This window comes from Photinus pyralis, unplaced genomic scaffold, assembly GCF_008802855.1.
Source record: "Photinus pyralis isolate 1611_PpyrPB1 unplaced genomic scaffold, Ppyr1.3 Ppyr1.4_LG10, whole genome shotgun sequence".
Lineage (NCBI taxonomy): Eukaryota > Metazoa > Arthropoda > Insecta > Coleoptera > Lampyridae > Photinus > Photinus pyralis.
Genome location: NW_022170250.1, coordinates 13,431,520 through 13,445,743, shown reverse-complemented (window position 1 = coordinate 13,445,743; position 14,224 = coordinate 13,431,520). Strand labels below are relative to the sequence as shown.

Here is a 14,224-nt window from a genome sequence, read left to right as displayed (position 1 = left end):
CTACAATTAGCAGGTTTATTTTAATTTCCAACCCGAATTTACCTATCCTGTTTGATTTTGGGTGACGCCAGAAAATGGTTCTGATTTTATTTCGTACCGCCTTTGGGAAATCTTGTTTTCTTTACATGGGACATGCGCTCGGCGACTGCGCCGTCCCACCTCGCCCCCGGCAAACTATATAATCACATAAGGGAAATTTTTTTCTTTTGAAAAATTCCTCGTAGGCACCTTTAAGCGCTACTAGATGGTGCCCACAGATTTTCACTGCGACGTTTCGTCTTTGCGAGAAACCATCATCAACTTAATAGTTTTATATGGCCCGTAAAAAGTACATACTTTATTGGGTAGGATGTTTCTCCCAATCGGGCGATCCCTGGCTCGCTCGTTCGTGAATTGGCAATGTAGGCCGAAAAATAAGGAAGCCCCTTTTGACATCTCGGTTAGTTATGAACCGAATTGCATGGAATTCAAACTGGGCATAGCTTTAGCGATATAATACGCAATGACAAAAGTTGGGCCTAATTAATTCAACATTCACATTGCCTTTTTGCAAATTTATTTATCGGCGTCCATGAATTTTTGTTGCAATATAGCGAACACTTATGTCGATTCAGGTGCCGGATAAAAGGGGGGGGGGCAAGTGCCCCAGGCGGCAATTTGGGAAGAATGGCGGCAAAATACCAAATTTGCCCCCGTGCTAAAAACTTCTACCTAGATCCGGCACTGTATCGATTGTAGGATGATTCGCCCCCGGCGATTCCGCTCCCGTAGGATTAGCCCCATAAGATTTATTAATCCTCGGAGGTAACAGGGCCAGCAGTTTATAAAATGAATTTTGTTTAATTCTTATTTGTTTAATATGTTACCAAACCAACCTATTACTTGCGAGGGTTAATAAATGTTATGGGGCGAATTTTTCGGAAGAGAATTTGTTGGGGGCGAAGGGATCAGGCAATTCTACATCATATAGCATCCTTGATTTAAAGGAACCAACAATGAATTAAATTGACATTTTATTAACGCCTACTAAAAATTTAATGACAAGTTTTTTTTTACTTGTATAATAAACAATTTTTAACATTTTGGTGTAGGAGGCGTTGACAAAATAATTCAATGATGGTTCCATTAAATGACATACCTAATAAAGAATCATATTGTGCCATTCAACATTGTATTCCTAGGTAATAAAGAATGCTACTCAATACTTTTTTTGTTGATGATGGTTTCTCAAAGACGAAACGTCGCCGTGAAAATTTACGAACACCATCTTTTAGAGCCGATGAGGAAATGTTATTTGTAAAGAAAAACCAATGTTTTGTTTGCAAGAATCTTCGGAACTGATTGGACACACGTGGTGGGACGCCATACGTCCCCCCTCTCCAACCAACACATCCATATTACATTTTTGCGTTGGGTTGAAAATAAAGGCGCCAGATGGCACTTTGTAAATGGTCGATATCATTTTGGAAAGAAACCCACCAGACATTCCCTAATTTATTATTTAATATTTACATTTATTTAGATAACCGGGTACTCGCTCACAATACAAATTCTACAAACTGTAAACTAAAAACATGTAAAAAATGTACAAAAAATTACCGTTAAGAAAGATCACATACGGTGCCATTTTAAACTAAATCTCTTTGTTCTAACGCATATACGAAGAGGTAAATATACAAAAGTATACAAATTAATACAAACCGATTTTGAAAAAATAGAGCTTACGAGAAATACTGGATAGTTCAACTTATTACGAGACAGTCTTAAAGTACGTGTCATGTAACTCTTACATAAATAATTTCGTACAATCAACAATTAATTCTGCCGTGTAAGAATAAATCGTCAACAAAGGGCACTTTGTCCTTACGTGCACATTTGACACACGAAATACGCTTACAAACTATATCACACTTCTAAATGTTTGGATGTAGCTAATGACTTGAACGGTTCCGACCACATTCTTCTTAAATCGCCCTGAGAAAGAGAGCAAACGTTATTCGACTGCCGTACTCGCGTCCACTCACCTTCAGATAAGCCATGACGAGGAGCGGTAACAGCGTAAAAGGTACAAGATAGAGTAGTGCAGGTTGAGCCGCCTTAAATACTTCGGAACTAATCGTAGCGGTAAGCAGCCCCAAAAAATACCCCAGCAACGAACAGTGAAAATAGGTCAGACGCGAGCCCGCGAATCCCTGCGCCTTTTTATACGCGTCGTAGCGTAAGACGAAGCACAGCAGTAGACCGGGCATCACGATGTCACCTAGACCTGCAATTTAACGGGATTAGCTCACGGAACTCGTGGAGTTTCTTCCAGACCACTCTCACTTTTAACGAGGCGCTTAAGTGCCCCTTTAACTCTTTAAGACCTTTTTTCAGTAGACTTCAGTCTTTTAACAGGGTTTAAGGGTCCTGATATACCTGTTTGAAGTGAGCAGCCAAATTGCCGAAGAACACCCTTCTTTGGTCAAAAATATACATCTTCATGTTTTGAGAAGCATGAGAATTTGAATCCTTTTTTGCGTGGGGGTTAAACGAATTTTTTTGGACGTTAAGGGCAGATTTCACCCCCTTAGACGGTCGCTAAATGAATGCAAATTTTTTGGGGGGTAGGAAACATGAATTTTATTGTTTTGGGAAACATGAGAATTTGAATCCTTTTTTGCGTGGGGGTTAAACGAATTTTTTGTACCTTAAGGGTAGATTTCACACCTTCAGACGGTCGCTAAATGAATGCCAATTTTTTGGGGGGTAGGAAACATGAATTTTATTGTTTTGCGAAACCTGAGAATTTGAATCCTTTTTGCGTGAGGGTTAAACGAATTTTTTTCTACGTTAAGAGCAGATTTCACCCCCTTTGACAGTCGCTAAATGAATGCCAATTTTTTGGGGGGTAGGAAACATGAATTTTATTGTTTTGGAAAGCATGAGAATTTGAATCCTTTTTTGCGTGAGGGTTAAACGAATTTTTATGTAAGTTAAGGGCAGATTTCACACCCTCAGACGGTCGCTAAATGAATGCCAATTTTTTGGGGGGGGTAGGAAACATGAATTTTATTGATTTGGGAAGCATGAGAATTTGAATCCTTTTTTGCGTGGGGGGTTAAACGAATTTTTTTGTACGTTAAGGGCAGATTACACACCCTCAGACGGTCGCTAGATGAATGCCAATTTTTTGGGGGGTAGGAAACATTAATTTTATTGTTTTAGGAAGCATGAGAATTTGAATCCTTTTTTTCGTGGGGGTTAAACGAATTGTTTGTACGTTAAGGGCGGATTTCACCCCCTCAGACGGTCGCTAAATTAATGCCAATTTTTTGGGGGGTAGGAAACATGAATTTTATTGTTTTGGGAAGCATGAGAATTTGAATCCTTTTTTGCGTGGGGGTTAAACGAATTTTTTTGTACGTTAAGGGCAGATTTCACACCCTCACACGGTCGCTAAATTAATGCCAATTTTTTGGGGGGTAGGAAACATGAATTTTATTATTTTGGGAAGCATGAGAATTTGAATCCTTTTTTGCGTGGGGGTTAAACGAATTTTTTTGTACGTTAAGGGCAGATTTCACACCCTCACACGGTCGCTAAATTAATGCCAATTTTTTGGGGGGTAGGAAACATGAATTTTATTATTTTGGGAAGCATGAGAATTTGAATCCTTTTTTGCGTGGGGGTTAAACGAATTTTTTTGTACGTTAAGGGCAGATTTCACACCCTCACACGGTCGCTAAATTAATGCCAATTTTTTGGGGGGTAGGAAACATGAATTTTATTATTTTGGGAAGCATGAGAATTTGAATCCTTTTTTGCGTGGGGGTTAAACGAATTTTTTTGTACGTTAAGGGTGGATTTCATCCCCTCAAATGGTCGCCAATTTGTTGGGAGGTAGGAAATATGATCTTGGATTTTGAAACCATTTTTGTGTGGGAGACGAATTTTTTTAGTACATTAGGGGCGGATTCCACCCTCAGACTGTCACTAAGTGAATAGCTATATATATCCTTCTAGTAATTACAGCCATGGCTGCCACACTGGTCATTTTTTGAATATTTCTATTTAAATTAGGTCACTGGACATTTGGGGGAGGGGGGGGGGGGGTCTATGGCAATTTGGCTGCTAACTTCACACAGGTGTCTCCAAGTTCATTTAAGAGTCTTCAAAGGTTTTTGATCCAAGGGACTTCTACTTTATGAAGACTTAGATTTTTAACAGCAGATGAACTCATTTTTTCGGTACCCTACCCTAAAGGGGGCCCTCTCACCTAGCATACTGAAGTGTCCCGTATTGTGGATGCTGGGGAATACCAATTTGCCGGGCAAACTCAGCTTGGGTGCCTCTTTCACGACACCCCCCAGGTGAAGCTTTCTCGCAACCATACCCACCGGGTTGTCGGCGGGCCGTGTCGCCACCTATAACCACAGTTTAATAATCGGAGAACTACACGCGTCAACTCACCTTCACCATGACGTTCGTACTAAAAATATAAGAGGAGAAGAACACCCAAAATACGTCGTAGATCAGCAGCCCGGTCAGCAGCAGAGTCGACACCTTCAGGCTGGGAAGCCGCACGAACGCTATAAACGCGACGCACAGTCCCATACCCATCGCGTCCATCAGCAGCCAGTGACCTGCAACAATTCGTTTAGCCGATCGCCATCGGGCGCGAGCACTCACCCGTCAGCACCCAAATGCAAACAATAAACACCGACAGGGAGAACGAGAGAATTTCCGCGCCCGTAAACCTACCGCACATCCCGAACGAGATCTTATTTCCGTCGGAGCACGGTCTCGTGATGTACTGACACATCGGCAGGAGGAGAAACGCGAGGGCGACGGTCGCGATGATCGCCGTGCAGATCGCGAAGAGCATCTGCATCGAGTCGAAGAAGAAGAACATCACCAGCAACGAAATGCTCGCGCCCAACGGTAGACAGAGCGCCTGCATCGTGTCCAACGTCTGCACGTTATTGTCGGGCTGACCTTGCGCTCCCGGGTGCAGCAGACAGTTCGTACTGCCGCTGGCCCGATCGCGCGCCTCTTGCTCCATGTTAAGGCTCCGAAACGACCCGTATACGATCAGCAGCATCGAGATCAGGAAGGTCGAGACCCGACTCGAGTCCATTATCGAGTATGCCCACTGGTACTCGACCGTTTGCGTTTGGCTGTCGGTCATTTTTTAGCGAAGGAGTATCTAAACGTTAGGGTTCCATGACCTCAAATCAGTTGAGCTAAAAAAAAACTTAAAGCCCAGGCCTCCTCTCACCTTCTGAAAGGTTTCGTGGATTTACGAAGGGACGAGCTCGCTGTATAACGAAACATTACAGAAATTTCGCGGACGACGATTTTGAAAATGTTATTTTTATGGCCCGCATGAACGGTTATGTATACTTCATGTCGCCATATTGAAATTGAGGAGAAAGCCTTTCCCTTGTATCATTTAGAAATGTAACAACCTCCTTAGAAGCAAAACCGTTCAAAGCATCGTTAACGGGTTTAATTAATGAATCGACTTTAATGGGCGAACCCACGATCTCCACGGTTTTAATTATTGCAATTGAATGATTCAAAAACGCCTGAATGGTAGACAACTTAACATACACGCTTGCACTGCAGAGATCTTATGATCTAGTTCACAAGAAGAGGGCTCTGACCCTATTGGCTTCTGCCTGCCTGCAATGTCCGAATGCTCCAGGTCAAAGCAGATGTGAAAACGGTCGAAGAATGAGTCAAGAAAACTTGAAGAAGGCGCTCGAAGCGGACGCCAAAAGGATGAGGAAGCAAACAGCTCAAAAAGGTGTCAAAAAAGTTCAAAGAGGGAGCTCTGAAGGCGAAAAGCAGGCGTTGACAAATACAAACAAAAAAGTCTTAGGAACGCTTAGAAAGGTCGGAACGAGGCATGAAGACCGCTCAAAGGAGGCGTAGGACGAGAAAACTTGAAGGTCTAAGTGGGGTGAAAGGGACCCTCAAAAAGAAAAGAAAAAGGTGCCGGCTTTTGGGTTTTGATGGGTTCCCCCCTCTAGCGTTAGACTTGAAGCACCTTAGCGAGGGTTCGTTCACAGTCATCATTAGATGAACAAGGGCAACCTTTTGCTCTTTCTTCAACACTCTCCATTCCTTACTGTTGAAGCAGGACTCGCTTCGTGCTCCTGAGCTTACCAAAATGAATGCGTTCTGTATGCTTCTAAAATCGCCCTTTGAGCATCCCAGGAACATGGGGGTACTTTTTCTAACTTTAGACAGTTATCAAAAGGAAGGTGTGATTTTCCTCTGGGCTGCCGACACTTTTTGCTTCAAGAAAAACTTCGTTCACCGTATCTTTTTATTAAACAATTAAATACCCCCCAAACTATAATATCATACATCTATCACCCCTACTTTGACAAAATTCTAATCACACCCTCGACATCCCCATTTAAATGCTCGAGCAGCTTCCTCACGAATGCGGGGTCATCCTTAAATCCCATCTCCTGCAGCCTCTTGAGTCCCTCCTCAACCTTTTGCTCGGCCGACTGGGCTTGGGAGCAACCGGCTTCATTGCCGCCTGCGGCGTTTTGTTGTTTACCTAAAAACCCCGCGGCCAGGTTGCGTATAGTCTCGGCGACCTGCTCGCCCTGCGGTGACGCCATGAGGGGCTCCCTAAAAAATTCAACCATTAACAGAGCGATCGATTGGCGACGACCCCACGTACAGATACTGCCGCGCCAAAGCGTGCAAACTTTTCAAGTCGAAGGTCCCGGAATAGGGACAGCCATTCGCGCTTTGATTAGGCTCGCTGTCTACGTACAGCACCTTCGTGTTGCCCATTTCGGTAAAGGCGGTAATTAAATCCTCATCGCCAGTAATTCGAACGTAATCGCCATCGGTATCTGGGGAAAACGCGGGGAGTAGGAGCTTTATTTCTGGGTCAATGTACGTACCTTTCCATGTCAGCTTGAAATTGGCACCGCGAAGATTGGGGAAGATCGTCTGGATCTTCTCGTTGATGAAGAAGTAGTTGCTGCACACCGACTCATCGACGGACAATCGACGCGTCTCGTTTACACTTCTATTAAACACCTTCAAACTTACTTGCGCCATTGCGAAATCTACAAAGAAACGTCTTCGAGAGCAAAAGAAATTTGCTTATCTTTCGTTTGCACTTTGCAACAAACCTGAACTGATGAGGAATTGAATTCTCGCGCCGCTTTTATACGCGATATCCCAAGGAAATGTCGTCCTGAAACCCGAACTTTTGCCTTTAAAAGTGAAATTTCGTTGTTGAACACGACCTTTTTGGCTTTTCATACAGAATTTTGACTCTCAACAGGAAAAATTGTACGTTCCCAAGGAAATGTCGTCCTGAAACCCGACCTTTTGCCTTTAAAAGTGTAATTTCGTTGTTGAACACGACCTTTTTGGCATTTCATACAGAATTTTGACTCTCAGCAGGAAAAATTGAACATTCCCAAGGAAATGTCGTCCTGAAACCCGAACTTTTGCCTTTAAAAGTGAAATTTCGTTGTTGAACACGATCTTTTTGGCTTTTCATACAGAATTTTGACTCTCAGCAGGAAAAATTGAACATTCTCAAGGAAATGTGGTCCTGAAACCCAAAGTTTTGCCTTTAAAAGTAAAATTTCGTTGTTGAACACGACCTTTTTGGCTTTTCATACAGAATTTTGACTCTCAACAGGAAAAATTGTACGTTCCCAAGGAAATGTCGCCCTGAAACCCGAATTTTTGCCTTTAAAAGTAAAATTTCGTTGTTGAATACGACATTTTTGGCTTTTCATACAGAATTTTGACTCTCAGCAGGAAAAATTGAACATTCCCAAGGAAATGTCGTCCTGAAACCCGAATTTTTGCCTTTAAAAGTAAAATTTCGTTGTTGAATACGACATTTTTGGCTTTTCATACAGAATTTTGACTCTCAGCAGGAAAAATTGAACATTCTCAAGGAAATGTGGTCCTGAAACCCAAAGTTTTGCCTTTAAAAGTAAAATTTCGTTGTTGAACACGACCTTTTTGGCATTTCATACAGAATTTTGACTCTCAGCAGGAAAAATTGAACATTCCCAAGGAAATGTCGTCCTGAAACCCGAACTTTTGCCTTTAAAAGTGAAATTTCGTTGTTGAACACGACCTTTTTGGCTTTTCATACAGAATTTTGACTCTCAACAGGAAAAATTGTACGTTCCCAAGGAAATGTCGCCCTGAAACCCGAATTTTTGCCTGTAAAAGTAAAATTTCGTTGTTGAACACGACATTTTTGGCTTTTCATACAGAATTTTGACTCTCAGCAGGAAAAATTGAACATTCCCAAGGAAATGTCGTCCTGAAACCCAAAGTTTTGCCTTTAAAAGTAAAATTTCGTTGTTGAACACGACCTTTTTGGCATTTCATACAGAATTTTGACTCTCAGCAGGAAAAATTGAACATTCTCAAGGAAATGTCGTCCTGAAACCCGAACTTTTGCCTTTAAAAGTGAAATTTCGTTGTTGAATACGACCTTTTTGGCTTTTCATACAGAATTTTGACTCTCAGCAGGAAAAATTGAACACTCCCAAGGAAATGTCGTCCTGAAACCCGAACTTTTGCCTTTAAAAGTGAAATTTCGTTGTTGAACACGACCTTTTTGGCTTTTCATACAGAATTTTGACTCTCAACAGGAAAAATTGAACATTCCCAAGGAAATGTCGTCCTGAAACCCGAACTTTTGCCTTTAAAAGTGAAATTTCGTTGTTGAACACGACCTTTTTGGCTTTTCATACAGAATTTTGACTCTCAACAGGAAAAATTGTACGTTCCCAAGGAAATGTCGTCCTGAAACCCGAATTTTTGCCTTTAAAAGTAAAATTTCGTTGTTGAACACGACCTTTTTGGCTTTTCATGCAGAAATTATTTTGACTCTCAGCAGGAAAAATTGAACATTCCCAAGGAAATGTCGTCCTGAAACCCGAATTTTTGCCTTTAAAAGTAAAATTTCGTTGTTGAACACGACATTTTTGGCTTTTCATACAGAATTTTGACTTTCAGCAGGAAAAATTGAACATTCTCAAGGAAATGTGGTCCTGAAACCCAAAGTTTTGCCTTTAAAAGTAAAATTTCGTTGTTGAACACGACCTTTTTGGCTTTTCATACAGAATTTTGACTCTCAGCAGGAAAAATTGAACATTCCCAAGGAAATGTCGTCCTGAAACCCGAACTTTTGCCTTTAAAAGTAAAATTTCGTTGTTGAACACGACCTTTTTGGCTTTTCATGCAGAAAAGAATTTTGACTCTCAGCAGGAAAAATTGTACGTTCCCAAGGAAATGTCGTCCTGAAACCCGAATTTTTGCCTTTAAAAGTAAAATTTCGTTGTTGAACACGACCTTTTTGGCTTTTCATGCAGAAATTATTTTGACTCTCAGCAGGAAAAATTGAACATTCCCAAGGAAATGTCGTCCTGAAACCCGAACTTTTGCCTTTAAAAGTGAAATTTCGTTGTTGAACACGACCTTTTTGGCTTTTCATACAGAATTTTGACTCTCAGCAGGAAAAATTGAACATTCCCAAGGAAATGTCGTCCTGAAACCCGAACTTTTGCCTTTAAAAGTGAAATTTCGTTGTTGAACACGACCTTTTTGGCTTTTCATACAGAATTTTGACTCTCAGCAGGAAAAATTGAACATTCCCAAGGAAATGTCGTCCTGAAACCCGAACTTTTGCCTTTAAAAGTAAAATTTCGTTGTTGAACACGACCTTTTTGGCTTTTCATACAGAATTTTGACTCTCAGCAGGAAAAATTGAACATTCCCAAGGAAATGTCGTCCTGAAACCCGAACTTTTGCCTTTAAAAGTGAAATTTCGTTGTTGAACACGACATTTTTGGCTTTTCATACAGAATTTTGACTCTCAGCAGGAAAAATTGAACATTCCCAAGGAAATGTCGTCCTGAAACCCGAACTTTTGCCTTTAAAAGTGAAATTTCGTTGTTGAACACGACTTTTTGGCTTTTCATACAGAATTTTGACTCTCAGCAGGAAAAATTGAACATTCCCAAGGAAATGTCGTCCTGAAACCCGAACTTTTGCCTTTAAAATTGAAATTTCGTTGTTGAACACGACCTTTTTGGCTTTTCATACAGAATTTTGACTCTCAGCAGGAAAAATTGTACGTTCCCAAGGAAATGTCGTCCTGAAACCCGAATTTTTGCCTTTAAAAGTAAAATTTCGTTGTTGAACACGACCTTTTTGGCTTTTCATACAGAATTTTGACTCTCAGCAGGAGAAATTGTACGTTCCCAAGGAAATGTCGTCCTGAAACCCGAACTTTTGCCTTTAAAATTGAAATTTCGTTGTTGAACACGACCTTTTTGGCTTTTCATACAGAATTTTGACTCTCAGCAGGAAAAATTGTACGTTCCCAAGGAAATGTCGTCCTGAAACCCGAACTTTTGTCCTTAAAAGTGAAATTTCGTTGTTGAACACCGATACACTGCCTTTTTTTGAGCCCCGAAAAAAAAATTGTCTCAGATCGACCCGGAAAAAAAATTTTCTTATAGAATGTGGCCTGTAGAATCCATAATTTCAAACAGTTTCGAGATTGGGCTACTAGTTCAAAAGTTACAGCCCTTTGAATTTTTTTTCGAAATTCGTTTCTAGTCTATAACTTTTGATTGAGCACATACTTATAAATTTCCAACGGGCCATTATGATCTACAGGCCAGGTTGCAATCGCCACCCCCTCCCCCCCCCGTGCCAGTCCGCCCCTGTTTTCCAGAACCGTATCCCGTTTTAAACTTTTAAAAAACTTGTACCAGAAGAATATAATTAACGAGGGAGTGTTTCAGCTCCTAAAACAGTAGGAGAGCGCAAAAAAAGGTAACAAAGGGCAAGAAAGAGCAAGAGAAAGGAAGAATCCTGCAGAAAACTTATTTGGGGGGAGATATAAGGAGACCAGGAGATGATGGAAGAAGAAAGAAATAAAGCATGGAACATGGGGACGGTTGAGAGCATGACAGGGCGCGGAAGAGTAAGAGATGATTGAAGCGAGGGAGGGACAGGATAGTGCAATATGGGAGTGTGAGGCGGAAGATTAAGTTAGAAATCCGGCCGCTACCTCATTCCCGTTGTATTCGTATTACAATTAAACTGAGCAATAGGAATATTAGCGACCATGCGCCTAACGATAGGAATCCCACGTAGACCTCCGGCCTGAAGAAGTCCCAATTCCTGTGCAAAATGTTGCGTAAACTATCCGTCGGCAGCGTGAGCGGAAAATACGGCGAGAACTTCTTCAGCAGCGGATGCATGCCCTGGATCGGCCAGACGATTCCGCAGGTGAACACCATGATGAAGTAGGTGCCGGTCGTGACGAGCGCGATGGCGATTTGCGACTTGAACGCGCACGACAGGAACATGCCTGAAAATACGCGGCGATTAGCAAGCAAAGTATCGGCTGGGATTCTCAGCACCGTAGCAGATTCCGAGGATGCCGGCCAGGTAGAGGAGGATCGCCGTGAGCACCACCGAGCCCTTGATCGTCATGTTAAAGACGAGAAACGCGAACACCATCATGAAGACGATCTGCGGAAGCAGCGCGACTGCTTCGACGATGATGTGCGAGAGTATCAGCTCAATTTTGTTGATGCCGGCGACGAGGATGCGCTCGAGACCGGCCTCGTTTCGCTCCACGTACATCGCCAGAGCTGTCAGTAGTATGGATATGGTGAAGACGATTCTGAAAGGCAAAGCGATAAAGGGCCACGTTTTCAAAATGGGGACGTCATCTTACAAGGGTAAAGCTCCGGGAATTGTGAAGTCGGTGAAGTCGGTATCCATCCACTCGTACAACGAGCCCCACTGTCGGAGAAAAGACGATAATAATAATCAGCTGGTCAGCAATGTATTAGGATATCATAATATGCAAGAAAGTGGGGTTTACGAAACCTTCTTTCGTTTATGCGGCCCTGATTGACCGTTTCTGTACTCCTGGTCCTTCAAACATAAATTTGTAGCGAGACAGGACTCGGACCATGAGTTTTGTACACTTTTGCGCTTCTGATATCCTAATACAACCATATAAGTTTGTATCAGGAGATATTTACCCGCAATGGTACTTTAACGAGATCCTTTCTGAGACCGCAACTTTGCGCGTACTCATAAAGGAAGGTTTCGAATGTCTGATACAGCATCACCTGCATGTATAGCGACATGTAGCTATCTGAAAGCAACGATTACAGTCAAATTCCTTGAGCGAAACGGGTAACATACTCGAAACGTCCCTAAATACGTCAATGGTGGCGCCATCTATCTGCGCGTCAGTTGCTCGGTTCCAATCGGAAACGCGTTCGGCTATAGCCTTCGAGTAGTTGGCCTTGATCGTAAGGGACGCGTACGATTCGCCCTTCTGCACGGTTTCCATGGCGACATCCTCACTGGCGTAAAACTTCATGACCAACTTCCGTCGAGATAGCACGTTCAGGAACGCGCAGCTTAGTTGCGGGTCGTCGCAGCGCAACTCATGCTCGCTGCAGTTCCGCGGCCCCGTCTCCAGGTTGACGACGGAAATGGGAAACTCGACGGGATTGTGCCCGATGGCCGCGCAGTAAATCGAGAGCATCACGACCGGAAGCACCAACGCCCTGGCGAACGTTCGCCAGTTCTTGCGAAACCAGATGGCGTTCTTCCAGATCAGCGCCCTCATGTGACTGCCCCTGAGCGACCAGCCACGCTGCGCCTTGTCGATTTTACTGGCGAACCGCGAACCGAGGGGCTCAACGACCCGTTCCGAAGTCCTCCTCTGCGCTTGGTTCTGCAGGACGCTCAGTTTGAGGAAGACCATTTCGAGCGAGGAGGCCTCGTGCTCGCGAAGTAACCGTTTCGGAGTGTCCTCCGCGATCAGGCAACCTTTGCGCATTATTCCCACCAGGTTGGCCTGGAGGGTCTCTTCGATGTAGTGCGTCGTGATAATGACCGTGACGGTTCCGTTGTGGACAAGGTCGAGGAAGTGGTCCCAGATCAGTTGCCTGAGGACGGTGTCGACGCCGACCGTCGGCTCGTCGAGGATTAGGAGTTCGGGCTCGTGCAGGAAGGCGACGGCTAGGGAAACGCGACGCTGCTGCCCGCCGCTCATGTGCTTCAGTCGCACGTTGCGCCGGCGCAGGTCCAGAAGCTCGGTCAGGTACTCCGTCCTTTCCTTGATCTTGGCGTCTTTCATTTCAATGACGCGCCCGAAGAAGAGCAAGGTCTCCTCGACTGTCAGATCGCCGTATAGACCAATTTTCTAAAATTTCCATCAGCAAAAGATGCAAGTTTGTGGAGGCTCACCTGGGGCATGTAACCGATGCGTTGCTCGTTTTGGGCGTCGGGAATTTTTTGACCCAGCACGTAGATGTCGCCCGAATTCAGACGTTTGCGCCCGATTAGGCACTCCAGCAGCGTCGTCTTGCCGCAACCGCTCGCCCCTAGCAAACCATATCTGAAAGCATCTCCTGGTAAGTTGCGCAAGAAGGTAGGCACAATACGTACATTCCTCCTCTTGGTACGGTCATATTGAAATCCCTCAGCACCTTAAAGCTTCCATAACTCTTGAAGGCCCCTCGGACCACCACCGCGTTCGAGGCAAGGTCCACGTCCGGTTCGATCTCGATGGCGTTTTTGGGCTGCTAAAACCAGATGACGCTCGGAATTCCAATAGGGGTTAACTTACCTCGTCGAGCCGAGTCAATGCCGAATCGGCAGGCATGGTGCACTTGTTTGTGTCGCGAAACCAAATCAAACAGATCGTGAATTGAACCGTTTTGTATCGTCATTTCTTAATGGCATCGTTACGAATAGCTAATTGGTTATTCCTAATGATTTCAGTAGTTACGTGGAAATGTACAGTTTCCCAAATAAAATGCGTGTGCGTGCGTGGTCTGCGGCAAGTAAAATTTTTCCCTCCCAAAGGACTACTGAGTACACTCCTGAATTTTTTTGCGGAGGAATTGGATTAAGAGAAAATTATACGCAAAAGGAGTGAAAATATACCCCCCCCCCCAAATGAGAAAAAAATTGCAGAAGAATTTGCTTAGGGTTACTGAGTACAAAATCGCAACCCTTTGAGTCGTTTCCAACAAAATGTGGAGCTAAATTCAGATTTTCTGACGTAAGAAGTGAATTAAGAGCAGAGGAGGCGAAAATATACCCCCCCCCCCCCAATGGCCGAAAAAGGCCGTACCTTATTTTCTCTACTGTCGTTATCGATTAGACCTTTTAGCTATAG

The 14,224-nt window shown here is 43.5% G+C and overlaps 3 protein-coding genes across 5 annotated transcripts; all 3 read right to left on the bottom strand.

Annotated features, from left to right (window-relative positions):
* Positions 1-1,481: 1,481 nt before the first annotated feature.
* On the bottom strand, positions 1,482-5,536 carry LOC116162003 (signal peptide peptidase-like 3). Of its 2 annotated transcripts, XM_031475511.1 has the most exons (6): positions 5,261-5,536; positions 4,672-5,210; positions 4,453-4,625; positions 4,259-4,406; positions 2,025-2,266; positions 1,482-1,974 (listed from the first exon to the last, which is right to left on the bottom strand). In XM_031475511.1, the coding sequence occupies exons 2-6, from the start codon at positions 5,168-5,170 to the stop codon at positions 1,906-1,908; spliced, it is 1,131 nt and encodes a 376-aa protein (XP_031331371.1). In that variant the 5' UTR covers positions 5,171-5,210; positions 5,261-5,536; the 3' UTR covers positions 1,482-1,905. The 2 variants fall into 2 exon arrangements, with proteins under 2 accessions (XP_031331371.1, XP_031331370.1); XM_031475510.1 differs by having other exon boundaries at positions 4,672-5,535.
* A 766-nt stretch (positions 5,537-6,302) lies between these two features.
* LOC116161582 lies at positions 6,303-7,202 on the bottom strand. The gene is made up of 4 exons (XM_031474974.1): positions 7,149-7,202; positions 6,915-7,096; positions 6,686-6,863; positions 6,303-6,633 (listed from the first exon to the last, which is right to left on the bottom strand). Exons 2-4 carry the CDS (start codon positions 7,072-7,074, stop codon positions 6,369-6,371), a joined length of 603 nt encoding a protein of 200 aa, XP_031330834.1. The 5' UTR covers positions 7,075-7,096; positions 7,149-7,202; the 3' UTR covers positions 6,303-6,368.
* Positions 7,203-10,902: 3,700 nt separating this feature from the next.
* Positions 10,903-13,818, bottom strand: LOC116162146 (ABC transporter G family member 23-like). Of its 2 annotated transcripts, none has more exons than XM_031475686.1 (8): positions 13,670-13,808; positions 13,489-13,625; positions 13,288-13,438; positions 12,232-13,243; positions 12,066-12,181; positions 11,753-11,820; positions 11,433-11,698; positions 10,903-11,380 (listed from the first exon to the last, which is right to left on the bottom strand). In XM_031475686.1, exons 1-8 carry the CDS (start codon positions 13,703-13,705, stop codon positions 11,079-11,081), a joined length of 2,088 nt encoding a protein of 695 aa, XP_031331546.1. In that variant the 5' UTR covers positions 13,706-13,808; the 3' UTR covers positions 10,903-11,078. The 2 variants fall into 2 exon arrangements, with proteins under 2 accessions (XP_031331546.1, XP_031331547.1); XM_031475687.1 differs by having other exon boundaries at positions 10,904-11,380; positions 13,489-13,622; positions 13,670-13,818.
* Positions 13,819-14,224: the final 406 nt, after the last annotated feature.

What these genes read in the sequence shown, in the direction of transcription:
- LOC116162003 (XM_031475511.1), bottom strand. Translation starts at nt 5,170, where the DNA reads ATGACCGACAGCCAAACGCAAACGGTCGAGTACCAGTGGGCATACTCG. An exon ending in GTACGAACGTCATGGTGAAG is followed by an intron (nt 4,407 to 4,452) that starts GTGAGTTGACGC and finishes CTGTGGTTATAG; the next exon opens with GTGGCGACACGGCCCGCCGA. An exon ending in TCGTCATGGCTTATCTGAAG is followed by an intron (nt 1,975 to 2,024) that starts GTGAGTGGACGC and finishes TCTCTTTCTCAG; the next exon opens with GGCGATTTAAGAAGAATGTG.
- LOC116161582 (XM_031474974.1), bottom strand. Translation starts at nt 7,074, where the DNA reads ATGGCGCAAGTAAGTTTGAAGGTGTTTAATAGAAGTGTAAACGAGACG. An exon ending in TTTCAAGCTGACATGGAAAG is followed by an intron (nt 6,864 to 6,914) that starts GTACGTACATTG and finishes CGTTTTCCCCAG; the next exon opens with ATACCGATGGCGATTACGTT. An exon ending in GCTTTGGCGCGGCAGTATCT is followed by an intron (nt 6,634 to 6,685) that starts GTACGTGGGGTC and finishes TGAATTTTTTAG; the next exon opens with GGAGCCCCTCATGGCGTCAC.
- LOC116162146 (XM_031475686.1), bottom strand. Translation starts at nt 13,705, where the DNA reads ATGCCTGCCGATTCGGCATTGACTCGGCTCGACGAG. An exon ending in CGTATTTAGGGACGTTTCGA is followed by an intron (nt 12,182 to 12,231) that starts GTATGTTACCCG and finishes CGTTGCTTTCAG; the next exon opens with ATAGCTACATGTCGCTATAC. An exon ending in ATTCCCGGAGCTTTACCCTT is followed by an intron (nt 11,699 to 11,752) that starts GTAAGATGACGT and finishes TTTGCCTTTCAG; the next exon opens with AATCGTCTTCACCATATCCA.